Below are 19,116 nucleotides of genomic sequence, written 5' to 3' on the forward strand. Positions count from 1 at the left end.
CTGATACATACAGAAAACAAAAAAAGTATTACAAAAGAAATAATAACAAAGAAATTGTTGCTCCTTAGCCTAGTGGCCATTTAATCAGCAGAAAGAGAGTGTGAGGTGAAGGGCCGCTATGAGCCGCTGTGCCTCAATGGCAAGATTAAAAAGGCAAAAGAACACCCATTATTTAAAGCTAAGGAAATGAGGTGTACCAGTTGTTCAAAACTAGAAGAAATCTCAACTGTGATGTATTATCATGCATTAGATGATGATACAGCTGCTTACACTCTATGGAAGACGTAGGTCTGCAAAATTCTTCTGTTTCAGGAGAAATGGAAAATTATGTGTCATTACTCTAGAAGCAGGAACTAAAGCAATTTCTGCAAAATAGGATGAAGAGCAGCAGTGAAAATGAGTACAACATGTACTGTCAGAGGAAAGCCCCAGCAAAAAGTGCTAATTGAAGAAGGCGGGTAATTTTACCTCAGAAAATGGTACTTGCCTCTAGATCTTGCTTTCACATTTTAAAGGGAAAACCGACAAGTTTGAGGTGACTGAGAAAGAGGATTAGTTGAGAAATACAAAATACACTGGTAACATTTTTAAGTTATCTAAAAAGTGTATAAGCACATGCACAGAGGTGACAAGGTTTACTGGTAATTCATGTTAGCTCTTATTTAGGCTAGTCAAAAATTAAAATGGCTTGAAGATCTTCATTAAAGAATAGCAGTGCTGGGTCAGACAAACCTGCAGTTAAACCAGATTTCTGCCTAGGACACAGACAAATAAAGGTCACCTACAGAAGAGGAGGAGAAATACCTCCAGAACACTCTCCCAGCTTCCCACAATTTTCAGTTCAGGGATTTCCTCAGCCAAAAATGTTGCTTTGCTTTTAGTAGCCTTCAACACATTCTTTTTCATTCATCTTTTTAAAATGCTTCCTGGACACATAAGAAGCCTTTACCTTCTACTATCCTGTTGCCAGGAGCCCCACAGTTTAACTGCACACTGTGGGAAGAACTGTGTTCTTGCATTAGTTCTGAACAAACCTCTCACAAGTTTCTTTGGCTGCTCCCTGGTTCTTTTACTGGAAAATCAAGTGGAGAACTGCTCCTTCATGAATGAGACCCTGTTTTGTTTCATTACACAAACCAGTAATATCAAATATAGTGCAGCAATAAACTGAACTTGTCATTCATCTCTTACTCACGTTATTAGCCCCAGGGTTTTAGTTAGCTGTAATTCAGGAGTATTGCTTAATGGACGAGGACGAGATACAGACTGACAAAGTTCCCATGAGTGATATTCTTGTCACAAGCCAAACTCTCAGTTTAAGAAGAAAGCTTAGGAAGATAAATGTATTAAGAAAGTCTAAGATACAATGAATATATATAGTTCAAAAGATAAATTAATGTAAGAGAATAACATATACAAAATAACAATGGGAACAGAGAGGATGGGTACGCATATGCTAAGATTGACATAGCACAAGAACTGGATTAGCTGCAGAAAACTGGAAATCTACTAATTAAAAGCAATTAAATTGTGTGCGTTATTGTACATGCTGTATCACAGGCCTCACTGTCACACAGACTCAGCAGGTTGGTGGGATTTGGAAAAGGATTAGATGGATGCCTAAGCAGGACTCGTGCAGTTACTCAGCAAAGTCTGGAGGACCACATTATTTTCTGTTTTAGGGCACCATAAACTTGAAGCTGATTGTTTTCAGATTTTAAAAGAGGAAGGGGGAAAAGCCACGGGACAAATTACTTGCTCAGGGGCACGCTTATAATACAGAGGGGCACGGCTGGGATCCAAACACCTGACTCACCAGAATCAGCTGCACTATTTAAAGCCAGAAAAGTGACGCAGGAATCTCAGCCATGCGCTGATGGAGAGAGCTGGGCGCCCTCCCGAACGCATGGATGCCTCGTGGCGCTCTCGTTCAAGGGAAACACCCCGCTTCCCTTGCCCCGCATCCCCGGCAAGCTCCGGCCGGACCAAACTCCGTGTCCCACAGGGAGGCTCTCCGCCTTCCCAAGTCGCGGAGCCGGGAATTCCCCGCGGCGCTGCGGGGCTGCTCCGCGCCCCGAGCCCCGATCGGGACCGGCACAGCCGCGACCGCGCGGGCCGGCACGGCGGAGCCGCGGGGGCTGTTCTGCCCGGCGGCGGCCGCTCTGCCCCAACGGGAGCTGCTCTGCCCCAAGGGGGCTGCTCTGCCCCAAGGGGGGCTGTTCTGCCCCAACGGGAGCTGCTCTGCCCCAAGTGGGGCCGCTCTGCCCCAACGGGAGCTGCTCTGCCCCAAGGGGGGCTGTTCTGCCCGGCGGGGGCTGCTCTGCCCCAAGGGGGGCTGTTCTGCCCGGCGGGGGCTGCTCTGCCCCAACGGGAGCTGCTTTGCCCCGGCGGGGGCTGCCCTGCCCCGGCTGCCAGGCGGCGGCTGCGGAACCCGCGGCCCGAATCCCGCCCCCGGGCGCCCTCCTGCCCCCGAATCCCGCCTCCCGGGGCACTCACCCTCCGGCGAGCAGGTGGAGCAGCGTGCTGTGCTGCGCCATGGCCCCGCCGCTGCCGCCCGGCCCCGGACCGGGCCAGCCTGCCGCAGGAGGAGGCGCCCGGGCGGTGGCGGTGGCGGTGGCGGTGGCGGTGGCGGGAGGGGCGGGCGGGGCGCTGCGAGGGGAGCGAGGGCTCCTCGGTGCAGAGGTACGGGTGATCATTCACACAGCTCCTCTGGCCCGGCCACTCAAGGCTCTTCCATTAAAAACAAACGAACAAACGTCCCCAAGCCTCCAAACCGACCCTCAAACTTAAACAAACTTGTCTCTGTTTTGCATGTAGGGGAGCCAAGGCAAACTGATTTTTTCCACTACGGGAAAGCAATGGGTCCAAGAGCAGAGCCAAGTGGTTCCTGACGCTTGTCCTCGCTCACGGGACCCATGAGTTATTCCTCTCTGCAGATTCACTTCCTACATTTGTCTCTGTTGTAGCAGCACTGTACCCAAACTGGACACTCAGTCAGTCCTGTGTCACTCAGTGTTATAAGTGAAGTCACAGCAGTACAGAATGTGATATAAATACAGAAAGATGCGTCTTGGGATGTTTGGGTTTATATATAAAAAAGGGCCAATGCTCTCCCCAATCCTCTGAATAAATTAGACCCATGACTTTGAAGTTCAGAGCATCAGTGTGAGAAAGACAGGGAATATTCAGAGGCAAAAGATGCTCTGTTGCTTTTCCAAATGCACAGTTTCAGAGCGCATCAGAGTTCATCGAATATTATCTTCCTTAAAAAAAGCAGAATGTACATCAACATGATGCTGTTGCCACAAAGGCACACATCAGATCAGTTTATGTGTTTAGGAGGATAGCCTGTGGGTCAGATAAAAGGAGCTGTCAGAACAGCTCTGTACTGCTGTGACTTCACTCACAGCACTGAATGAGTGTCTGACTGACTGAGTGTCCAGTCTGGATACAGTGCTGCTACAACAGAGACAAATGTAGGAAGTGAATCCACAGAAGGGAATAACGACCTTGGCCACTCAAGCAGAAGGATTGAAAAAAAATTGCAGCTTTTAGTCTGGAGGAGAAGGAATTAAGGGAGACACGGCAACTGAGTCCAATTCAGTACAAGGATACTTTGAAAAGGAAATGAGTACCTTATGTGTGGTGGAAAAGAACAGAACTATCCGCTCATCAATAGTGCCTGGGCAATGAGGGGTAGACCAGTAAAAAGACTGGCTTTCTGGTCAGTGAAATTGGAAGCTGGCCAAAGATACCTAGAAGCTCCAATCATTTTTTACTTGTCTTCACTGTGGTGGTGGCTAGGTGAATATCTTAAATAGCACCAGTTGCAAGTGGGGAAAAAGTTATTCTAGATTTCTAAGCACTTAAGCAAAGTCAAGGTTTTCAGACTGATTAGGGCTGATGAACTTCATGCTGTGATGAGAACTGGATAACTGGAGAATGGGTCACTGGCCATTATCTTTGAGATATCTAGGCAGTGGAGAGGTTCAGAAGACTGAAAAAGGCCAAATATATTGGGCATTGAAAAAAAGAAAATCTGATTAATTACAGGCCAGCCAGCATCATTTTACTGCCTTCCCCTGTGACACTGGAACAAATAAAAATTATGTAGACAACTCACATTTTCCATTTGCAAATAGAAGAGATCAAGTTAAACCAATCTTTCATGGCAGACTTGTCCTTGTGGTCAAGGAAGTAACAATAGATATTAAATTTTTTATTTCAGTAGGATTTTTACTCTGTGTCATCTGACAGTCATTAGGAAACATGGGAAACTGGATCTACTGAAATCACTGTTGGGAGCATCTGATGCCAATTGGAAAATTCTAAGATTAGTTTTTGGTGTTATGCTGTGTGTCTGGAAAAACATATTAAGGAGTCCTGCAGAGATCTGTTTTCAGTGTGCTATCAGTGTGCGTTTTTTTCCCAGTAATTTATACAGTGGACCAGAAAATTCTGTCTATTAAAATCTGCAGACAACATTTACCTCAGAGGGGTTGCAAAGGAGTTGGTAGAAAAAAATCATATACAAATGTTCTTGATCAATGGGAGAAATAGCCTGAAAGTGTAGAGCACCATTTAATAAAAACATGTACTAAGTTTTGCACTTGGAAAGAAATAATGAATTTCACGAAGTTAGGATTGGGAACAGTTAGACAGAGACCTCCATTTGTCACTGGTTTCCATCAGGCCCAGGACCTTCAGCAGAGTATTGGTATTGAGAACAGCTGAAGGATGCAGAGCCTGGAATAGCCTTTTCAGGAACTGTACTATTTGCCTTTCTCATCTCTCCAAGAGTTTTTGGGGCCCCCTGATATTTTAGTTCTTGCTGCCAAATTATTTTCACTTCACTTGCAGGAGTGCATTGACTGTGCTTCTTTTCCTGTTGACTTTTAGATCAGACCCTTTGCTTTCTGCCTGCAAGCAGAAACAGTTGTGGCTTCAGCAGGATACTTATCCATCAACAGCCATAGTTGTGGTTGTCCTGGATGCTCTGCCACCACCACCACTTCCTGTCCTTCCAGTTGCATCAAAGCCTTTTGGGACTCTAAGGGATTAAGGGCCATCCAGCCCTTCAGAAGGAAGGCTGTGGGGGCTATTTTTTACAGAGCAGTGTTTCCCTGTCCCTGTCCTGAGCCAGAAGGCCAAGCTGGTGTCACAGGCTGGTGTCATGGGCATACCCCAAAACCTTATTGCAAATATTTACAAATCAAAATTACTTCATTTCTTCCTCCTTGCCAAGTCTGTGATGGTTTTTGGATTTCTGTCCATGCCTTATCTGAGTGCCTACACTCTCCTTCTCCATGTCTTTGTGCTGTCTATTGGTTTTCCTTAGGAGCAGTGCTGCCCCTCTCCTTCTTGAAAGCCTTTTGGGATTCTGCCCCATAGCATTCTTCATGCCTCTCTCTTCAAGTGCTCTTGCTAATCCCTGATCACACTGAGCATACATAGGATTTGGTAATAGCAGGTGAGTCTTATTTTAACCTTCCAGGATGCCAGAAGTGTGCTTTCAAAATGAATCTTACAGTAATCCCTTTGCTGGGCTGGGGTTTGTCCTGCAGGACACCCTGGGTGTGCAAATGAAATTCCGTTTGGGTGCTGCTAAGCTGCACAGAGGGCACGTCACCCACTAATTGGTGTGCCTCCACAGGACTAGGGGAGACATGGTCCAGAGTAATGCTCCCCAAGCATGTCTGGTGTGGATGTTGTATTTCCAGCCCCAGTTCTAATAACTTTAAGAAGTCTGCTCCTGTTGAGCCACACATACTACTTGCTAGCACAGAGCTGGCTGTAGATGCCATGTGAATTTCAAAGCTGTAAGGAGAGCAGGCAGGAAGACCAACTGTCAAAGAATTGTGTCTAAAACCCCACCAGATGTCACATTTTGGTCAGATGAAGTGACCCAGATAAATCTGGAGAGGACCCTGCAGAGGAGCATATTCCTTTGAAAAGAAGAAGATGGGATTTGATTCTGAAAACAATCTATTTCTAGCAAGCTAATGTCACGGGAGTCAGCACACATTGTGCAACCCCCTCTTGGTGCTTTTCCCATTCTTTTAGAGGCTATACACAAATGACCTCTGATTTTCCAGGTGGCTTGTCCTTTGGAACCATGAATGTAGGAGGATCAAGGCTGGGAAGGAGTTGGCATTTCTATGGCTTATCTGAAGGTATCACATACTTTTCAGCTAAATGTGTGCACTCTCAACCTGTGGCTGCCAGCTGCAACATTTTAGCGATCCCAGAGCAAACAGTAAAATATCTATCCATCAGCTGGACAAATGGCCATATACTGATACAGTATATGCTCATCTATGCATATGTACCATATACATGTCATTGAATATATATATGAACATATATATTTATGTGTATTCACAAATAAAATGAGATTTGCGTGGGGCATACATGTATGTATCTCTTGTATGTACATAAACATATATACATACATGCTGTGAAAAATGCCAATCACTTGTTTTTAAAATTTTAAAAGTTTAATAGCAATAAACTGGTTATAAAAATAGCAATATAGTTAGAGTAATAAAAATTTTGGACAATTTGGATTAGAACAATATGAGCCAACAGAAACAAAGAGTTATGGATGTCCGGGTACCTTTTTCTGGGCAGCATAAGCCTGAAAAAGGACACCCGTTAACAGAGGATTAACCCTTAAAAACAACAGCCTGTTGCATATTCATACATCTCATACATGATGCATAAATTCCATTCAAACACAGGATTCTGTCTGGTCATCCTCAACATCTTCTTCTTAATCCTAATGCTGTCTTCATAGCTGAGCGAGGTGGGAAGAAGTTCATTTCTTCTGATAAGAGGGCAATAAATTATTTTTCTCTGAAAAATTTAGGTGTCCTGTGGCTGCTATCTCACTGCAAATCCTTTTTTTTTTTTTAAAGTATCTTGGATAGCATAGTTCCTATTTTAACATTTTGTTATAACCTAAAACTATATTTAACACACTTCTTAAGAGAATTAATACAACATAACTTTCTAACATAACACATGTAATATTAATTTCAATATTTGCGAAAAGCCAATCATAAAATACGCATTTTTCACACATACTGTACACATTGACTATATATATATATTAATGCAGATATATATGCATATATATATGTTTATGTATATTTGCATTTTTCACACATACCATACACATTGACTATATGTATATATGCATTTATATACGTATTTATGTATATTTGCAGATACAATGGGATGTGTATAAAACACACCATATACATGTACACACCGTTTCACGGCCGGCAGACGGGCACACCCCTCGGCAGCCGGCTCCGGAGCTGCGGGAGCGGTGCGCGGCGGGGGGACCCACCGGGCGGACGGGTTCCGGAGCGGGCGGTACCCGGGCGGGCGGGCGGTGACCCGGGTGACCCTGGCGCTCCGTCCCTTTAAGGCGCTCCGGCGCCTGTTCCTTTAAGGCTGGCCCCGCCCCGGCGCGCCAGCCCTGCGCGCCCCGGCGGCCCCAGGTACGGAGCGGCGGGGGAGCCCCGCGGCCCCTCCGGGCGGCGCCGGGCGGAGCGCGCCGGGGGACGGGGGACGGGCGCGGCCGGGGGACGGGGGACGGGCGCGGCCGGGGGCGCGGGGCTCAGGGCTCGGGCCGGGGGCCGCGGCCTTGCTGTCCCGGCGGGCGGGCGGGCGGGCGGGTGTCCGTGCTCTGCCGGGCCGGGCCCGCGGGGGAGGCGGCGCTGGCGGGTGGCAGCCGGGTCGGGGTCAGGCGGTCGCTCCGCTCGGCGCTCACCCGCTGTCTGTGCCGCCCCGGTGCCAGGTGCAGGCGCGGCGGGTTCGGCGCCGAGCCTCTCTCCCTCCGTGCCCGGCGCCATGGCCATGAGGGAGCTGGTGGAGCCGGAGTGCGGGGGCTCCAACCCCCTGATGAAGCTGGCGGGACACTTCACTCAGGACAAGGCCCTGCGGCAGGAAGGACTGCAGGGCCCGCTGGCCTGGCCCCCCGAGACGCCCGAAGCCGCGGCCGTGAGTATCGCGCTGCTCGCCGGGCTGGCTCTGGGGGCTCTCGGTGCAGCCGGTGTCGTGTAGTGGTTTCTTGGGGAAAAGGCCCAGGGGTCACCCGAAGCAGGGCTGTGGGGTGAGGGCACGTTTGTGGGCGCTCAGGGGATATTGGTGGCTGTGGTGAGCTGTGTGCCTTGCTGTCACAGGCCCTAAGCCAGACAGTAGTGGGAGGGGGTTGGACAGGATCCCTCAAAGTGTTGCTGCTCCCTTGGCTGGCAGCTAGTGCAAGAAAAATGTTGACAGGCTAAGCTCAAGGAAGAGGAAGATACAATCTAATTGGGTCACACTGTCTATGTAGAGAGGGGCATGGGATCAATGTTGACACAATTGCCCACTATTCCCTGCAGGTATCCAAACCACTGGGAGTAGCCACTGAAGATGAGGTAAGAACAGATTTATTGGTCTCCTTGTAGCTTTTGATTAATCTTCTTTAAGCTTTTCTCATCCTCACTGTTTGTTATTTTACCCCTTACCTGATGCTAATGTTTTTTTCTGACAAGCCCTTTTCTCACACTCCCTGGCTCTGCCTGTTCATCTTCTGTGCAATGTTTGCAATCCATCTCTGTCTTTGGCAGCTGGTTGGAGAGTTTCTGCAAGCTCAGAATGCCCCTTTGCTGTCCCGTGCACCCCAGACCTTCAAGATGGATGACCTCTTGGCTGAGATGCAAGAGATTGAACAGTCAAGCTTCCGACAGGCCCCTCAGCGAGGTGAGGGGAGCTGAAGTAGGTGGAGAGCTGGAAAAGATCTTGATGTTTATGGCTAGGCTCCTAGCTGGGTGGTTCCTAGCTATTGATCTTTTCTGAGATTGTATCTGGGCTATTGTTTCTGGATTTGGGCTTCCCAGTACACTGATCTGCTGGAACAAGTTCACTGGGGATCGATGAAGTACTCAAGGGACAGGAATCCATGTTGTAAGAGGAAAGGCTGAGGGGCCTGGACATTTTAACCTGGGGAAGTGGAGTCTGGGGGGCAGGGGGTGGAGTGTTTTGTTGCTATCTTCAGCAGCCATGGTTGGGATCTTCACAGCAATAGTCAGGAGAAGGACAAGGGGTAATGGACACAATTTGTGGAAAGGGGAACTGACTAGGTGTGTGGAAACATTTCTTCCCTTGGAGGAGGCAGTTCAGTACTGGAACAGGTATCTAGGGAGGCTGGAGAATTGGCAGCCATGGACAAATTCAGAAGTTACCTCATAAATGCCTTGAACAACCTCATCTCTAACTTTCATGTTAATCTGCTGTGAGAACTCTAACAACCTTCAGAGACTCCTTCCAAGTGAAATATTTCTGTGATTTTATTCTAACAAAGAGAGAGATCAGAGGTGATTAGGGCTAGCCTAGAACACATAAATGATGCCTTTGAGTGCTCCAGTCCTCACTTCTGTTTTTTTTCCCTTCATGTAGCTCCAGGTGTGGCAGCCTTGGCGCTGTCTGAAAACTGGACCCAGGAATTTTTGGCTGCAGCAGATAATGCTGGTGATGTCTCTTCAGATTACAACGAGGCTGACTGGTCACAGGAGTTCATTGCTGAAGTGACAGGTGAAGTGTCCTTTTTTTGGAGTTACTGTCAAGGTGATGTCCAGTCACATGCCTGTGTGAAGTGAAGAGCTCCTGACTGTGAAATTGGAGTATTGCTTTGGGCCCAGCAGGCAGTGTTTCCTGTAGCAGCCCTAATGGGGTGGGGGATAGGAAAGCTGCTTTGTGATGGTGTTATGGTTAAGTCAAATTATGAGCAATGAGGTGTGGAAGCTTTTAGTTAGATGCAAGGGTCTTTTGCTGTTAGCTTAGGTTACTTAGGGAATTTTGGAGAAGTGTGCTGTTCAAAACTGCTTTTTTAAAAGTGATGATTTAACTGATGCAAGTTGGAGATGGCCTTGTACTGCTTCTTAATTACATGTTTTCTAATTCCCTCTTGTAAGGCTAAATTTGCCTTTGGTACAAAGGTAAATTCTCTTTAGTGTGCTTTGGTCAAATATTTTTTGTCAGTTGTATGAAGCTGGAGGGATGTTACAGTCTGGAAATGTGCAAAGTGAGTGTTTCTGGCCCAAAGGTTAAGCTTTATTTGAAAAGCCATCCTGTGTTGAGTATAGATCAGGCTCTGGAATAAAGTCCTGTTACCACACGTGCCCTAATCTGGAAATTATGGAAAAGAAACAAGTATATGCTATTTTCCAGGAGTGGCCACTGTAGAAAGCTGGGTAGTTCCACTCTTTGACCTTCACTCTTTACATTTCTGAAAATATAAATTAGAGTTACAGAGGTCTTTGAGAAAGTTCTGATGAAAACCTAGTGCTTGTAGGCTGTGCTTTTGACAGACTTGTAATGCAGTGCTAATTTTCTTGACCTACATAGTATCCCACAGGGAGCAGATTAATAAGTTGTGATATTAAAGTAGAAAATCACACATTTATCATCACCACAGTGGCATCTGTATTAATTCACTGTCTGAACCAAAGGCTTGATTTTTAAATCAGCATAAACAAAGGTAGAAGAAGCAAACATAAACAAAGGTGCGCTAGTCTGCCTGTCTTAATTTTCTCCCCATTCTTCCTTTGCAGATCCACTGTCTGTGTCTCCTGCCAAGTGGGCAGAAGAATACCTAGAGCAGTCAGAGGAGAAGCTGTGGCTTGGGGAGTCAGAAGATCAGTCTTTGGCAGATAAATGGTGAGTCTGACTTCTCAAGGCAAGCTGTTGCTGCTAGGCACTTGGGTGGGTGAAGCTTGGAAAGGTGATAGATATCTGCTGTGGCCTGAATGCTTTTGAGTAATTTAACTTAGACTGGTGTTCTCAGGCCTTTGGTGTCAGAGAAAGGCAGAAACAGTGCTTGCAAACTGAAATTTTTAATAAGAGTGTAGTTTTTCTGTTCTCTAGTTCCAGGAAGACACATTGATCATGTAGGCTAAATTATCTCATGCCTGATGCAAAACTCCTTAAAGTAACTTCAGGAGTGAGTTCAGGAACTTTTTTTCCTGCAACAAATGCTTTTTGATTGTACTAGTTGTAAACTTTCATCATGTAATTCTTCCTATCTGACAAACCACTTCCAGCCTTTCCCCGACATATTTATGGGTTCAGCCTTCTGCATATTATTTTAATGTGGTTTTTTGTGGTAGGTTACGCTTTGTAGGTAGCTGTTGGGTACAATCAAGTTTTTCAGTTAAAGAAGCAAAACAAACACACAAGCAATTTGAGCTTCTAAGATCTTTCCTTACAAAAATTTTGTATATTTGGACTCTTGTTGCACCTGGCTCTTGGCTTCTCTGACAACTTTCTGCAAATAATGGACATCCCTGAGTTACTGCTACCAGTTCCAAAACTTCCCCAAGATTTGGAGGTAGTGGTACCACTTCAAAGTGGTCCTATCCTGCTATAAGCCAGACAAGACATATTGACTTGTGTCATTGCTGTAAGCCCTCGATCCTCTGCAGGGCTGATGCTTTTCCAAGGCACTGTTTTCCTCTTCAGTGGGCATGACCTACTTTCTTTGTTCCTAGATATATGACCTTGTTTCTGGTAGTGCTAAAACTTGCAATGTCTGATGGCATGTGAGCTTGGCAAGAATCTAGACTGCTCTGCAGAACTGTGCTGACTCTGTAATTGTTTAATTCTGCTGCTGTTTGTGTTAGTCACTGTCCAGTGACTAGTAGTATTTTGAACTTTTACGGATGGATAATGGTAGTGAATCACTTAGGAGAAGCCCAGAATCTTTGAGGAGGGGTTGTATCCTTCAACTCTGTTGTCTGCCCCATTGTGTAGACTCTTGTTAGTGAAAGAGTTTGCTATTGCCTGGTATCAGACTATCTCTTTCCCTTTTATTGCCTTGGAACACAGGTATGAGGAATACCAACCTGAGGATGATCTTAAGAAAACTGTTACTGATTTCCTCTCCAAAGTGGATGATCCGAAACTCAAGAATACTGAGGTGAGAAATCTGACTGGGGCTGAGATTAATTATTACTGTGAATTAGTAATTAAGTAATTAGTAGTAATTATATTACTGTGAATAAAGGGTGTGGGGAATTGAGATGGCTGAAGATAGTGAAGGAGTAAAGCCTCCTGGTGTCCCATGTTTCCATTTCTTCCCTGATTCCTGCGAGTTGAGCTCTACAATCCACTTTAGATGTTATCCATCTCCACTCTTGTGAAGTCTGGTCCTTCCCACCTTTCTGGGCCTTTTGTGCTCGCTCTGCAGAGAGAAGCCCTCTTAGTGAAGGAGGGGGGCATGGGCTGAGGGCTTGTGGGCACAGCATCTGCCCAGCTCCACCCTTGTTTCATTTCTCTGCCGCAGTTCCTAAAGTTTGTCCGCCAGATCGGAGATGGGAGGGTATCGATCGAAGCTAATCAGGTGACCCACAGAGACCAAGATCAGGCAGAGCAATGGGCAGCTGAGTTTATGCAGCAGCAGGTAGGACCCCCAGGCCTGTATGCTCTGAAGGAAGAAAGCATTTTGCCACAGTGCACAGTCTGGGAGCAAAGGAAAATGGCAAGTCCAGCTCTCAGCAGTGCTGAGGGAGACAAGGGAGGGGCTGTTGGGCTCTTAGCAGAGTCTAGCCAGAAGATGAGAATGTATCTGGACAGTTTGAGTTTTCTCATCTCCCACAGCATCTGTGAGGAAGAGGAGATTCAGATGAATTCGTTTCCACTTCATAGGCCATCAGTTTTTACTGATGGGGAGGAAGGGTCACTACAGACCTTCCTGCTGTTTTGGGATGTGCCCTGAGGTTGCCAAATTCTAAAAAGAAAGGTGTGTTTCTGTTTCCAAACTCCCAGGAGGCATCCGATGCCTGGGTGGATCAATTTGCGCGATCTGGGAACATGTCAACTCTTGATACGGAATTTGAGCAGGCAAAGGCTGCTGTGGAGGTAAAGCTGGCTGAGAAGGAGGGCTGGGGTGCCAACTGAGAGCCCATGGTAGGGTTACCTCTCTCCTTTGCATGCTCTGAGGAGGGCTGGAAACATCCAGGAGGGAGTTCTCTGGCATGTCTATAGATGTGAGTTTATAGCTGAGGTACTCCAGTCACACTTTGTTCTCCCTTCAGTCAGATGTGGAGTTCTGGGACAAACTCCAGGCAGAATGTGAGGAGATGGCCAAGAGAGATGCAGAGGCTCACCCTTGGCTCTCTGAATATGAAGACCTCAATTCCTCATCATACGACAAGGTAGGGGAGAACAGGGTCTCTCAGCCCTAGCACTGTGGTGGGCTGCCCTGGGGGAGACTGGCAGTGCATCTGCCTCGCTCTGAGCTCCACAGACTCCAAATGCTGCTGGGATTTGTTCTCACACTGATGCTTTGCTGTCACTTACACCCTTGTCCCAGATCATCTAAGGGTTAAAAACTGTTCACTTGGGCTTGTCTGCAAATGCTGTCTGGTTCTTGTCCAGCACCAAATACCAGTGAATAGAGGGATTCTTTGCAATGAGTTCAAGTGTTGTGTCCCCTGGCCCCATCCCTGCCCCCCATCTGGCCCCATTCCCCTCCAAGCTAATAAGATACATACTAAATGTATGTATCTTATAAATACATACTAAATACTTTTGTTTCTCTATCAACTTACTCCTGGTTTGGTTTGGGGGATTTTTCCAGCACAGAACAGGCAGGAGGAACCACCCTTGTTCTCTGATCTGCTACAAATTGGCAATAAGGATGAGGTGCTGGCTGGTCTGCGTCTAGAATGTTCCTGATGCAGCAAGACTAGACTGAGCTGTGCTGTAGAGAGTGCTCTTCTCCCTAAGCCTGTCTCCTAGCTTTAGCCCCTGTGTGTCTGTCTGTCCTGCTAGGGTTACCAGTTTGAGGAAGACAATCCCATGAGGGATCACCCGGATGCATTTGAAGAGGGTCGGAAGCGCTTGGAGCAAGGTGACCTCCCCAATGCTGTGCTGCTCTTTGAGGCTGCAGTGCAACAGAAGCCAGATCATATGGAGGTGAGTGGCACAGAGATAACAGGCTGAGCTGTCAGGACAGCTGTCCCTGCAGTGTTAGGACTTGTGCAGGGTGTATGAAAACACCTCTTTTTCTGAGGCCCTGGGCTTGTTGCTGATCTGTGTGAGTCCTCAGGGAGCCTCTGAGGGAGGAGGTTTTCAACTTAAGGTAGTTACACGAAGCACAAAGTCGTCTGGCTCAGAGCTGTGTAAAATCTTTGGAGCGCATGAGACTGTGCATGGAGCCAAGGCAAGGAGTTCTCATCTCTCAAGTTGCTTCTGTGAAAGTCTTTATTGGCATTGTAAGTTTGGAGGAGCTTATGGTGGATCAGTGCTTTCTGTATCTGTATTAAAATCTAATTGTGAAAATCTCATTAGACTCTAAGTCTTTCATCTAGGTGCTAGGAAGAGATGTGACCCAAAAAGATTGGGTGTTTTCAACAGTCTTAATTGAAGTTGTGGGCCAAAGAAGGATTTTTACTCTGAAGACAGAGTTCCAGCTCCTTGTTAAGTGAATACTTTTTTCCATAAATCACTTCAGCTTCTGCAGGATGAATTGAGAAATGGAATAGCCTGTGTGCCTTTTTCCAGGGGTAGAGAACATGGATATTCTCAGGAAGAATGCAAATACACTCATGTGGTGCCTTTCTGGAGTGCCTGCCTCAAGGATCCAGGGCCGTTAAATTTTCAGCATGTCTTGTTCAAGCCCTGCTAATTATATATGACTGGACATACATAATTTGATTACCCTGAGACTTAAATATGAGTGACATTTTGGAACAGAGGTTCTTGGCTTCTAAGAATGGCCGTCTAACTTTCTAGGGTACTGGTAATAGGTGAAAAGTAAGCAGAAGGTTTGAAGATTTTGCTTTAGCTTTAAAGTGGTCAAAAGGTGTTAATACCCTTCTAGAACTGTTGCTTTTTTCTCATAGACAGTGTGGGCTGCAGGCTGAGCATGATGGAGAGGTAATTGAAACCTTAGGGGAAGAAATCTTGGCCATTTCTGACTAGCTGCATTGGAAACATTCTGAATTCTTCAGGGAAGGAATCTTGGGCCAATTCTGGCTAGCTGTATTAAAAACATTCTGAATTCTTCTACTGTGACTGCAGAATGTACAGGAGAAGCCAAGACTTCACAAATGGTACAGTGATCAAATAGACATGAACAATTGCTCTGAAGGAGATGTCACGTTTGCTTTGGTCCAAGTCACAACTTTACCTTGAATCTCATCAGCTCTTCTGCTGGCACTGCAGTTATTGCTGGTCAGCTCTGCTTGAATTGTAGCTAGCTATGTATGGTGAGGCATGAGAGATTCGGGGGTGTAGATTGCCTTCTGCAGGGCTTCCGTGTCTTTGCTAATGAAGCAATTTCCTTCCTTGAGGCAGTGGATACCTCATTTTGTGACTTACTTTCAAAAAGCAGGTACATCATGCTGACAGTCCCCAGCTCTAGCCTGTTTTGGACCAGGGGTGTGGCTATCAACATAAAGTGAACAGATACTTTGGATTTAGTGCCTAGTTAAATATTCCTTATATCAGCTGCTTGGAGGTGGAAGTCATTTTCATGTACTGGTGTCATGATGTTTGGAAATTCAGTAAAATTAACAGTGCTTCTACTTTCAGGTCTGAAAGTCAACTCTCCAAGGTTACTACTTACTAGTGGACCACTGCACAAGTACATACAGCTGCCTGCCTCGGGGGTCTCCTTATTATTAGCACTGCTGCTATGCCATTTTGTTCTTGGGAAATAGGAGATCTGCATTTTCCTCCTTCCTCTGCAGTTTGACCACAGTTAGAAGTTAAAAGTGGAGATTCTGTGATCTAAAAGTGTAAAACTACCAACAGTTGCTTTATGATAGATTTCCAGGTAGACATTCACTTCTGTTCACTATAACAATGCCAATTTTACTGTCTTTGAAGACTTATGTGCCATGACATCTGTCTATCTTTTGAGAGGAACTTACACCTGTGGCTAATGTGTATACTTCGGTCTATTTGATCTCACTCTAAAACTGTGCAGGATAATATACTGGATTTAATCTCTGTGTTAGTGGCTTATTGACTGATTTTTTTTCCCTCTGGAAATCTAACTTTGTACATCTATGTCTTCCCCAGGCCTGGCAATATCTGGGAACCACCCAAGCAGAGAATGAACAGGAGCTTTTGGCGATCAGCGCTCTCAGACAGTGAGTGTTGCTGCAGAGCTGCTGAGTGTGGCTTCTTGTTGGGTGTGTAGTGCCACAAGGACCACATGGCTGTCACAGGATGCTGTGTCTTGATTGTTTCACCTCCTGTGTCTGGCTGTCTCCTACACTGATTTAATGCTGCATGCACTTTCTTTGCCCTGCAGGTGTCTGGAGCTGCAGCCTGGGAACCTGACAGCACTTATGGCTTTAGCAGTGAGCTTCACCAATGAGTCCCTGCAGAAGCAGGCGTGTGAGACCCTGCGGGACTGGCTGCGCCATAAACCGGACTATGCCCACCTGCTGAACAAGGAACCAGAGGAGAGTGTCTCGGGGACAAACCTGGGGCCTTCCAAGCGTGTCCTGAGTTCTCTGCTCTCTGAGTGAGTTATGGTTACTGATGGGGCTCAGACTGGTCCAGGCAGGAGCAGAGCGAGCAGCCTGAGGCCGACTCTCTCCGCAGCACACCAATACCCTGTTCTGTGCTTTTCCAGCTCGCTGTTCATGGAGGTGAAGGAGCTGTTCTTAGCAGCTGTGCGCAGCAACCCCTCCACTGTGGATCCTGATGTCCAGTGTGGCCTGGGTGTCCTTTTCAACCTCAGTGGCGAGTACGAGAAGGCTGTGGATTGCTTCAGTGCTGCACTCAGTGTGCGCCCTAATGTAAGAAAGGGGCAGACTGGGGGTGCTGGAGGCACTTGGAGTTTATGGGTGAAGGTTTGGGTGGAGGTGCTGAGGGGCAGACTGGGGGTGCTGGAGGCACTTGGAGGTTTATGGATGAAGGTTTGGGTGGAGGTGCTGCATGTACAAGAGGTGCATATTTGGAGTGGAGGAATATGACAGACATGTGGGGAAGGAGTGGTTGGTTGTCTTGGAGCTTTAGGAGATCCAGTTCATCTCAGCCCTTTCTCTGTGCCCATTCCTCCAGGATCACCTTTTGTGGAACAAGCTGGGTGCCACCCTGGCCAATGGGAATCGGAGTGAGGAAGCAGTGGCCGCGTATCGTCGGGCCCTGGAGCTCCAGCCAGGATATATCCGCTCTCGCTACAACCTGGGCATCAGCTGCATCAACTTAGGGGCCCACCGGTGAGCACCGGATGGGCACCTCTGCTGTGACCTGTGTGTCTAGGGGACACAGACTGCCCTAGATTGTGAGGGCAGGGCCACACTGCCTGCAGCCTTCTCTTGGCACAGGGGGATAGGTTTCTCCTTGAGCCAGGTCTCATGAGCTCTCACAGAACCAGTCACACATGAGATAGCTCTGCTACCCACAATGGTATAAAATTAGCAGGATGGCTTCTGAGGTAGTGTTGGAAACAGAAAATTTTTTAATGAAAGGCAAAATAACAAAGCTTTTTCAGAGAAAAACCTGAGCCAGGGGCAATAAGTTCTTGCTCTTGCTAAAACACTCCACAAAAACAATTATTTCCTTTGTTCTTCTTCTAGTGAATTAACTAGGCAGGACCTTTTGGCCGCTGTCCAGTTGGCAGCCCCAGGTCTGAGGTGAAGTCCCAAAGATCCTATGAGATGTCTTTTTACCAAATTGAGGAGAGAAACTTCTGGGCTTTTTTCCTTTCAAGCAGACAAAGAATAATTTGGTCACTCTGTCAATAGGGGGCACATTCCTACAACAGGAGAGCAGAGCAAGTGTTTGGACTCTGCCCAGAGATCCAAGTGTCATGCAGTTACAGGTGGAGTAGAGGCCATCTGACCTCCTGATTCTTCTAGGGGGAAAAAGAGGGGGACCTCTGGTTCTGGAGTGGGGTAGGATCTGGGAAGAGGAGGAAACTGTTTTGGAGGGGAAATACTTTAGAAACAAATGGGGAAGGGAGTGTGAGATGGTTCATCTTTTCCACTGAGCATGTGAATGTTCTCCTGTTGGCAGTGAGGCTGTGGAGCACTTCCTGGAGGCTTTGCACATGCAGCAGAAGAGCCGAGGTCCGCGGGGGCAGCAAGGAGCCATGTCTGACAACATCTGGAGCACCCTGCGCATGGCCCTCTCCATGCTGGGGCAGAGTGACCTCTATGGGGCAGCTGATGCCCGTGACCTGCCCGCACTGCTGAAAGCATTTGGCCTCCAGCAGTGACTCTGGGATAGGCTCCCCTGCGAGTGCAGCGGTTGCCAAGCCCAGCAATGACCTTTCTTAGGGAGAAAATGTTCCCAAGGGTTCACACACATCTTTGCCCTGGTAGGGCAGATCATTGGCCACTGTTTATTTTTAAGTACCCGCCTGGTGAAGTGTGCAACTTCCCCAGCCTGTCTGTTGTGGCCTGAGCATTTCTAAACGGTTCACATTATCACCTCCATGACGACTGACACTGCTGCTTCACAGATGATCAAAGTGGGGAAGACAGCAGCATCCTGCCCTCTTGCCAGACTGCATTTGCAGTAGTGCCCAGCTTGGCTGTGAGAGCCGTTCTGCAGACTGCCTGCAAGTGCGTATCTCAAGTTCAGGCTGCTTTGGAGGGATGGGACTGCTGTTTCACCCAAAAGGGTGAAAAGTTGTGGGGTTTGAGCATGCTTCCCCATGTATGTGCTTGCATGTGTGTATATGTGGGTTGCTAGGGAAAACTGGGGCAGTAGTCCCCTTTTCTGGCCACTGGTAACCTCATGGTACAGCCAGATGCCACTTTCTCAGTGTCTCTTCCTGAACCTTTTAAGACAAGCATATTGTACTGATGCTGGGGACATGGGTGGAGGCCCTTACCCTGCCGGGGTAAAGGGAGATCCTAGAGTTCAGGCTTGAGAGAAGGTGATAGGAATGAAAGTCTGAAATGTGACCTGTCCCAAAATATGGTGGGGAAAGGGGTGAAGTCTTAATTTTCTCTTGCTCATCTGTCATTGTTTTCCTTTGTGCGAAAGTCTCCATCTTGTGTGTAACTGAATCTTGTTAATTATAAATATCTGTATATGATTCTATTGGGGAAAATGTTTTTTAATTGTAAAATATTTTGTATAATAAAGGTATAA

At 47.0% G+C, this 19,116-nt stretch overlaps 1 protein-coding gene across 4 annotated transcripts; it reads left to right on the forward strand.

Moving 5' to 3' along the window:
• The first annotated feature begins 7,783 nt into the window (after positions 1-7,783).
• On the forward strand, positions 7,784-19,116 carry PEX5 (peroxisomal biogenesis factor 5). 4 transcript variants are annotated; one of them, XM_058824188.1, is made up of 15 exons: positions 7,784-8,010; positions 8,394-8,429; positions 8,622-8,754; positions 9,451-9,585; positions 10,605-10,710; positions 11,878-11,968; positions 12,335-12,451; positions 12,817-12,909; positions 13,086-13,205; positions 13,825-13,968; positions 16,081-16,151; positions 16,316-16,531; positions 16,643-16,808; positions 17,074-17,231; positions 18,031-19,116. In XM_058824188.1, the coding sequence occupies exons 1-15, from the start codon at positions 7,861-7,863 to the stop codon at positions 18,230-18,232; spliced, it is 1,938 nt and encodes a 645-aa protein (XP_058680171.1). In that variant the 5' UTR covers positions 7,784-7,860; the 3' UTR covers positions 18,233-19,116. The 4 variants fall into 4 exon arrangements, with proteins under 4 accessions (XP_058680171.1, XP_058680180.1, XP_058680190.1 ...); XM_058824197.1 differs by lacking the exon at positions 12,817-12,909; XM_058824207.1 differs by lacking the exon at positions 12,335-12,451.

This window comes from Ammospiza caudacuta, chromosome 2 (assembly GCF_027887145.1).
Source record: "Ammospiza caudacuta isolate bAmmCau1 chromosome 2, bAmmCau1.pri, whole genome shotgun sequence".
In the NCBI taxonomy this organism is placed as follows: Eukaryota; Metazoa; Chordata; class Aves; order Passeriformes; family Passerellidae; genus Ammospiza; species Ammospiza caudacuta.

Excerpts from the sequence above, each read along its gene's own strand:
- PEX5 (XM_058824188.1), top strand. The coding sequence starts at position 7,861 with ATGGCCATGAGGGAGCTGGTGGAGCCGGAGTGCGGGGGCTCCAACCCC. Across the intron at positions 10,711-11,877 it reads CAGTCTTTGGCAGATAAATG|GTATGAGGAATACCAACCTG; the intron begins GTGAGTCTGACT and ends CTTGGAACACAG. Across the intron at positions 13,206-13,824 it reads ATTCCTCATCATACGACAAG|GGTTACCAGTTTGAGGAAGA; the intron begins GTAGGGGAGAAC and ends CTGTCCTGCTAG.